Source organism: Cricetulus griseus, chromosome 3 (genome assembly GCF_003668045.3).
Source record: "Cricetulus griseus strain 17A/GY chromosome 3, alternate assembly CriGri-PICRH-1.0, whole genome shotgun sequence".
NCBI classification, from domain to species: Eukaryota; Metazoa; Chordata; class Mammalia; order Rodentia; family Cricetidae; genus Cricetulus; species Cricetulus griseus.
Window position 1 is genome coordinate 274653053 of NC_048596.1, and position 8600 is coordinate 274661652.

General features: G+C 41.3%; 1 protein-coding gene across 2 annotated transcripts in view; it reads left to right on the forward strand.

Moving 5' to 3' along the window:
• The window catches only part of Ddx46 (DEAD-box helicase 46), a 45380-nt gene extending 38115 nt beyond the window's left edge, over nucleotides 1-7265 (forward strand). Inside the window, exons 19-23 of one of the 2 annotated variants that reach the window (XM_027409765.2) lie at nucleotides 633-809; nucleotides 2595-2813; nucleotides 3614-3758; nucleotides 4313-4386; nucleotides 5956-7265. In XM_027409765.2, coding sequence (XP_027265566.1) covers nucleotides 633-809; nucleotides 2595-2813; nucleotides 3614-3758; nucleotides 4313-4386; nucleotides 5956-6003 — 663 coding nt within the window. In that variant the 3' untranslated portion in view covers nucleotides 6004-7265. The remainder of the gene's footprint in view (nucleotides 1-632; nucleotides 810-2594; nucleotides 2814-3613; nucleotides 3759-4312; nucleotides 4387-5955) is intronic. The other variant, XM_027409766.2, reaches the window with a different exon arrangement.
• Nucleotides 7266-8600: the final 1335 nt, after the last annotated feature.

The following is an 8600-nucleotide window of genomic DNA, read 5'->3' on the forward strand; positions in this document are numbered from 1 at the left end:
TTACATGAATCACGTAGCATGGCATAGTCTCTCTTTGTTTTTTCTTTTTTATTACATTTTTTTCATTTTTTTGCATACCAACTAGTTTCCCCTCTCTCCTGTCTTCCCATTTTTTTCCCCCACCCCCATCCCCAACCACTCCGCCACCATTCAGATAGGGGTAAGGCCTCCTTACCCCTATGGGAGTCAACGAAAGCATGTCCTGTCAGCTTGAGGCAGGACCAGGCTCCTCCCCCTGCATCAAGGCTGGGCAAGGTAACCCTGCATGGGGAATAAGTTTCAAAAAGCCAGCTCATGTTTCAGGGGGCAGGTCCTGATCCCACTACTAGGGGCCCCACAAACAGACAGCTATACAGCTGTCATCCACATGCAGAGGGCCTAGGTCATTCCCATGTGGGCTCCCCAGCCCTCGGTCTGTGAGATCCCATTAGCTCAGGCCAGCTGTTTCTGGGTTTTCTGTCATTTGTTTTAATTGTTTTCTGATACAGACAGTAGATTTTTGAAGGAGAAGTGAGTGAAGAGCTGTTTGATTTTCTGTTGATCCCTGGGAACATTGCTTTTTTTGTGTAGATACAACTAAATTACTATTTCTAACCTTGTATTTACTAATCCTTGATTTTCCCCTGGTCTAGATTGATGAACAGATTGAGAGCATGTTTAATTCAAAGAAGAGAGTAAAAGACATGGCTGCACCGGGCACATCTAGTGTGCCTGCCCCGACTGCAGGCAATGCCGAGAAGCTAGAGATCGCCAAGAGGCTGGCGCTTCGAATCAATGCTCAGAAGAACCTGGGCATCGAGTCTCAGGTATTAAGTAATTTGTTCCGAGTCTTAGTCATTGTTCTGGTTGCTGTGATGTGAGACTCTTCAGAGTGACATTCAAAAATGGAAAAATATCTTTGTTTAAAAAAAAGCTGGGTTTCTATAGCCTAGGCTGGCCTTGAACCCTCTGTGTAGCCAAGGATAACCCTCTCCTGGTCCTTCTGTCTCTGCTTCCCACATGCCATGATGACAAGTTTGCTCCCCGACACTGCTTCAGCAAATGTGACTTCCACCCTTGGGCTTTAGCAAGTGTGTGGCCCCCACCCCCAACACTGGGCTTCAGACACTACTTTGAATGCAGATCCTTTCCAGGAGCACAGTGAACAAGTTGTGTAGGAATTCAAGTTTCCAAGAATACATACCATGCTCACTAAGGGCTTCTTTGACACTTGCCTTGGGACGATATCTCCGTGTGCCTCTTGTGGAAACCTGTTAGGATGTGAGTCTGGATTGTTTGGGAAGATCAGATGAGCATACCCATCCCAGGCCCTCCAGAATCAGAGACCGTCTTCTTGGGTGACATGATGCTGATTTTTTTTTGTTTGTTTGTTTGGTTGTTTTGTTTTTCAGGACAGGGTTTTTCAGTGTATGTAGCCCTGCTTGTCCTGGAACTCACTCTATAGACTAGACCTCGATCTCTGAGATCCGCCTTCCTCTGCCTCTTGAGTGCTGGGATAAAAGTCATGCACCATCACTGCCCAATATGTTTGGATTTTTTTTTTCTGTTCATCTATGTATATTTAAATAGTAGAATCTGTGCAAATATTGTAAAATGTAAAGGCTTAAGCTCCGAAATGCTTCTTTCTGTTCCCAGCATTCTGGATAAGAGACACCAGCTTATACTGTATTTTTGTCTTACTAAGGTTGAAAAATTTAATTCTTAACTAATCTGTTTCATGGGGTGGGCTTATTGGGTACAGAAACAGTTCCCAAATATGAACACCTAGTTCTCATTCAAAATACTATGTTTAAACAGTTGAGCAGTGTTTTCTCTAAGCATTTCACATGATTTGTGTTTTGAGGTTTTTTGAGACAGGTTTTCTGTGTGTTGCCCTGGCTGTTTGGGAACGCAGTCTGTAGATCAGGCTGGTCTCCAACTCACAGAGATCACCTGCCTCTGTCTCCCAAGTGCTGGGATTAAAGGCGTGTGCCACCACTGTTGAGCTGAGGTTTTGGGTTTTTAAACCCAGTGTTCTCTGGCAGTCACTCTCCTTCCTCTGCCTCCCAAGTGTTGGGATTACTGGAGTGTGCCATTATGCTGGACACTGTTTATTTCTCAGTAAAACGCAATTTTATAGCATGTCCAAAGATTTTAATTAATTGTGACAGTATTTTGAAGATTTTTGAGAGAGTCATTTGCTGTAATTTATTGAGTGTTTGGATGCTTCGTTGTGGGTGGGGGAAGGGTCAGTGATGATGGCAGTATAAAGCATTATAATGAAGTAGAAATACCTAGTGGTCACAAGATATGTGATTTGAGACAAACTATATTATGTACTGAGAGTTAGCCAATGATCACTGTCTATGGTACAGTGATACATGGTAGGTCATTGAATATCCTCAGTTTTCTCCTCAGGATGAGAGGAAGAGGAAGATGGCAGTGTCAGTTCGGGACTGACACTGGTCAGTCAATAGCATATGTGAGGGATTGCATCAGAAAGATACTTGTATTTACTAAGCTGAGTTAGTGGCTGTGGGGGAATCACTTGGGGTGCGGTCCTTGGCCCTATCTGTCTGCAGCTGAGGTTTAACTGGGGTGTTCTTAAACCGCAGGATGTGATGCAGCAAGCCACCAACGCCATCCTCAGAGGGGGCACCATTCTGGCTCCCACGGTGTCTGCGAAAACCATCGCAGAACAGCTTGCTGAAAAGATCAATGCCAAGCTCAATTATGTGCCTTTGGAGAAGCAGGAAGAGGAGAGACAGGAGGGTGGGCAGAGTGAATCTTTCAAGAGATATGAGGAAGAACTAGAAATTAATGACTTCCCACAGGTAAGTAACAGATAGAAAGGGTTTTATATTGTGAAGTAGAAGCACTTCTTTCGGGAAAGAATTCCTTCCTTAAAATACACAAACTATTATTATGTGCTTGTTTGTTTTATTTTATTTTTGAGGTTGGGCCTCAGAGGACGCCTGTCCTCACACTCAGTGTATAGCTAGGGATGAACTTATGACTTACCCTCCTCCCTCTCAGGTGCTCAGGTGACAGATGTGCACCTCCACCCTGTCTCTGTTTATTTTTTCAGCACTGGAGAGAACCTAGGACTTGATACATGCCAGGCAGGCACCTTAGTATTGGTCTGAACCTCCAGCCCATGAAACAGGATTACTTTCAAGTGAACATTTAACTGCTTGGCTTTTACCTTTATAGGGGAGACAGTAATAGACAATAGATCCATTCTTTTTTTTTTTTTTTTTTTTTTTTTTTTGTAGACAGGGTTTCTCTGTGTAGTCCTGGCTGTCCTGGAACTTTGGAGACCAGACTGGCCTTGAACTCAGAGAGATCCACCTGCCTCTGCCTCCTGAATGCTGGAATTAAAGGCGTGCATCACCACAGCCCAGTGAATCTGTTCCTTTACAACCCAGAATCTTAGACTAATTGTGTGGTTTTCTATATTGGGGGGTGGTGGGGCACAGGTGTCAGCATGGCTGTGTGTCAGTCAGGACAATTTGCAGGAGTTTCCGGGGTTTGAACTCAGGTGGCCAGCCTGGGCTTTATTCACCGAGTCCTCTCAGCTGCCCACAACTCAGATTTCTATGGTGTGATTTAATTCCCCCAACTTGTCTTGTAGACGGCAAGGTGGAAAGTCACCTCTAAGGAAGCCCTGCAGAGAATCAGCGAATACTCTGAAGCCGCGATCACAATCAGAGGAACCTACTTCCCTCCTGGCAAAGAGCCCAAAGAAGGGGAGCGGAAGATTTACTTGGCGATTGAAAGTGCGTACTGTTGCTTCTGTGTGAAGCATGAATTAGATCAATGTTGTGTAGATGTAATGCGGGTCAGTGTGAAGTTGAGAGTAGGAAAGACTGAAAATAGGAACACCTCTAAGAAATAGAAGACCATGTATTGCTTGAGGTCTTAGAAGTCCAGTACCCACATAAATATAAAGTGGAAGGATCTACTTGTGGGATTTAAGGGTGAAAATTGCTCTAGAGAAAGTCCGGGTTTTAAGGGCGTACATTTTTCTTTTCTTTTTTAAGGTTTGAACACTTATGCTTTTTTGTGTCATCCTTGTGTAGGGACCGTGCTCATTGTCTGCACCTTTCATGTTGTAGTGCATGTGCTGTCCCAGGGGGCACAGGACCCACACACTTGTATTGTGTCAAGTATTTTTATCAGTGTTCAAGTTAGAAAGTAAACCTGCTGTACTAGTTCACTGTCTTGGCAGGCAGTATACTCCCTAACATGACTTGAGGTGTTGTGTCCTGGACCTCCTTACAGCCAGAGGAGTTCAATAGTATGAACCGTATGTTTTCTACTCAATCATCAGGTGCCAACGAACTGGCTGTGCAGAAAGCCAAGGCAGAAATCACCAGGCTCATAAAAGAAGAACTGATCCGACTGGTAAGTGAAACCCTCACGCCTTGCTTATTTCAGTGACAGACTTGGACCCCGTCCCAACACATAAATGTATCTTGGCGAGTTTTTAGAGTAGTCACTATCTAAATGAAGAAATACAGACCGTTTCTCCATCTAGAAGCATGTCCTCTGACTTCCATGTCACCATATCACCTTCAGATAGAGACGGATTGTGACTGTAGATTTGAGGATGAGTGTTAGGCGTTTTCACCTCTGTGTAGTGTGATTGTATGCTGTTTAGTCTGTTTGTGTCTCAGCATTATATTGAGGAGGCCAGGCTGTTGTTGCAGGTAGCAACAGTGCGTGCTGTTTCATGCCTGTATGTTATGTCATTGTTGAAAACACAACAGCTTTGGGCTGAAGGAATTCTGCTTTGGGCTTTTATGAATGATATTTCTATGAATCTTTTTCCTTGACTTTTTCTATATATTAATGCATCTCTTCATTGAATTTATAGTTTGGAATAGGATTCTAGTTATAAATTCTATACAGTTTATCTTTTTAGTGGGTGTTACCACATTGTTTTACAAAAGCATTTACCCATTTTCACTCATTGGAGCATTTGAAAATGCCAGCTGTTCTGTGTCTTGTCCAACCCATAGTGTGGTCGGTATTTAAAGTTTAGGCAGCGAGTTAATTTTGAAAAAAGAATAGCCTGCTAAAGATAACCTTCCTAAGGGGCCACAGATACATTATTGATCCTTAATACCAGTATGCAGCAGTTGCTTTGGAAGGAAGTCTGGTTGGCTATCTAAGGATAAAGGGGTGGGGGGTGGGGCTTTTCTGAATTTCCATTTATAACACATAGAATTCTTTTATGGGGAATGTTTATCTTATTTATTTATTTACTTAGCTTATGGATGCAGGGTTTCTTTGTGTAATCCTGGCTGTCCTGGACTCGCTATGTAGACCAGGCTGGCCTCAAACTCACTGAGATCCACCTGCCTCTGCTCTGCCTCCTGAGTGCTGGGATTAAATGCAAGTACCCAATTTGAGGGGGGGAAATACTTTTATTTTTATTTGATGTGCATTGATGTTTTGCCTACATGTATACCTGTGTGAGGGTGTAGGATCTTCTGGAGCTGGAGCTACAGATACTTGTGAGCTGCCATGTGGGTGCCAGGAATCGAACCCACATCTGAGAGAATATATAAACAATCCAAGTATGGTGACTCATACCTGTAATCCTATCACTTGGGAAGCTGAGCAAAAGGACGTCATAAATTCAAGGCTAGCCTGGGCTATTGAATTTGACCTTATCTCAAAAATATACTAATAATATAGCAGTGTGCTATATTATTGAGATTGTTTCTTCTAAGAGTAATAGAAAAAGAATTTCATGTTTGGAGACTACAGAGTTATTGGGGAAGGGGTGGGGTGCACAGTGAACAGAAAAAAATGAGTTCTTTATTGAGACCTTCCTTTTGCCTCCACACAGCCTTTTTATTTTGGTTATCTGATAGTTTATAAATTGTTAAAAGAAAATGATCTCAAATATTCATTTGTGTGTGTGTGTGTTCTTTCTAACCTTCTGTCTTTTATTTTCTATCATAGCAAAATTCATACCAACCAACAAATAAAGGACGATACAAAGTATTATAAACATCTTGGAGGCACTTTGTCCCTGTGCTGGTCTGTGAAGTTCACAATGTATTGTAAAGTAAGACTTTGAAAATTTTGTCTTGCTTATTTTTTAAAAACAAGAAACCAGTGTTTGTTACAGAAGTCAGTTGTCAGTAAGTACTGCCCCACACTGATCCAAACTCCATCTCCATCAGACCTGATTTCAGAATGTGATGTTCCCAATGTAAACCTTAGATACCAATACTCTTAAATGTCTGGAAACAAGGACTCTGTGTTGAATGTGGTAGTAAAGTGTGTCAGTCACTAAGGGCCACTGGCCTCTCCTCTTTCATTGAAATTGTGATGTAATCGTCTCCAACGAAAGGGTAAAAGTCCATGTCATGTTTTGTTGCCCCCTCTTAAGCTTAAATCTTATTTGACTGAATGGAACATAAGAACTGGATCCAGGAATGTTTTAATAGATGTTTATAAAATAGGTTCAGAATTTAATTTTATCATCAAAAATGAGTAGTAGTTGGTTTGCCTTTGGTTTTGTAAAATTAAACATAAGTAGCATAATGGGATTTTTGCACTTCTTTTTTCTTGCTCCTTTAGAGAGAGTCCCTGTGTAGCTCAGGCTGGCATTGAACTTGTAGTCCTCCTGCATTTACCTTTGTAGTGTTTGGGATCACCACTTCTTTCTACTGCATTAGTGTTACTATTTCAGGTTCCTGATCAGCCTCTGACTCTGCCTAAATGCTAATTCCATTCTTTCCTGCTTTTAGATAAAGTGATTGTGGCCAATACACACTAAATACGATTCCTTTCCCTCCAACGTGTTTCTTTAGACATATATATATATATGATAGATATGTGGTATATACAAACACCTTGTTACTTTTCATCTAATTTTCCTTCAGGATGATAGAAAAGGAAGTAAATTTTTTCCCTTTTAAAACAAGGCAGGTGGTAAATGCCCGTAATCCTAGCACCCAGGAAGCAGGGGCAGAAAGATGATGAATTTGAGGCCATCCTGGGCTTACATAATGAAGCCTTATAGGAGGGAGGCAGAGGCAGGCAGATTTCTGGGAGTTTGAGGCCAGTCTGGTTCACAGGCTTCACAAAGAAACCCTGTCTTGGGAAAAGAAAACAAAACAATCCAAACAACAAGGCTGGGGATATAGGTGGTAATGCACTTTGACATACATTATGGCGTGTGCACACGGGTGCGCATGCACACACACACACACACACACACACACACACACACACACACACACACACACACACACACACACACAGTAAAAGACAACAAATTGGGCTGGAGAGACGGCTCAGCGGTTAAGAGCACTGGCTGTTCTTGCAGAGGTCCTGAGTTCAATTCCCAGCTCATAACCACCTTGAATGAGATCTGGTGTCCTCTGCTGGCATGCAGGCAGAAGACTATATACATAATAAATAAATAAAATCTTTAAAAAAAGAAAAGAAAAAAAAGACAACAAATTACATTAAATACTGGTATATAAGTTTCAGACTACAGCCTCTCAATAAAATTTAGTACACAAAAACCAAGAATTGTACTTTAGAACCTTTGCCGTCTGATTCCAAATGGTGATAGTTGGATTACCTTAAACTACTTTCAAAACTCATGAAAACTTTATATTGTCACCAGGGGAAAAATAAAAAGCTTTATTGGGTATTAAATAAATATTTCTTAAATTAACAGAAAAACTTTTTAAAAGCATTCTTGACTTACACCAGGTGTGGTGGCCCACACCTGTAATCCCAGCTTTTGAGAGGGAGGCAGGATGATACCTGGGTTCAAGGCCAACTTGTTCTACATAGTGAATTTTGGGCCAGCCTGTGCTGCACAGTGAGACCCTGTCTTATGAAAAGGGAACAAATATATATGTGCATATTCTTGATTTAGATGTTTTTAAGTCAGAGTTTACTCGACTTGTTAAATACTTCTAAGGCTAGAAATGTGATCCACTGACTAAGAGGGCCTGTTGCCCCTGCAGAGGACCCAGGCTCAGTTCCCAGCACCCTCAGGGCAGCTCATGGTTGTCTGTAATTCTAGTGAGTATATCTAAAGAACAGTCGAAACACTTCTAACGTAGTTAATAGCTATATTGACAGATGAGCATTCTGTTTAGGTATAAGTGTATTTGTACTGGAAAGGCAAAGTGTAATTGGAAAATATTTTTAGACCTTAACATATCCAGTTACTTTTCTTGAAGGAAGAAAGTAGAGGAAATACAATAAAATGAAACAAAACTTGACATTGCAGTTCTCGTCATCAGCACTTCTTTCCACCTTAGTTTATTTGCTTCTTTGTCACCAGGTGTCGTTTGTCACTTAACTGAATGTATGGCAGTCACACTGGTTCAATGGTGCTCCCTGCTCACTGGGTCCCTTTGAAACGCAAAAGTTAACATCATTTCAAAGTTTCTGTTTATGGGTCTAGTTGTGATGAAACACTGATAGTGTGTTTTTCTAAAATAAAATACTGTGCAGTACATTTTTTTAGTGTCAACATTGACTAATTTTTAAAAGTTTGAATTATGTACAGATTTTGTTTTTAATACAATATCAATATTTGCTCAAGCTCTTTAGATTCCTTACAGAATAAAGTT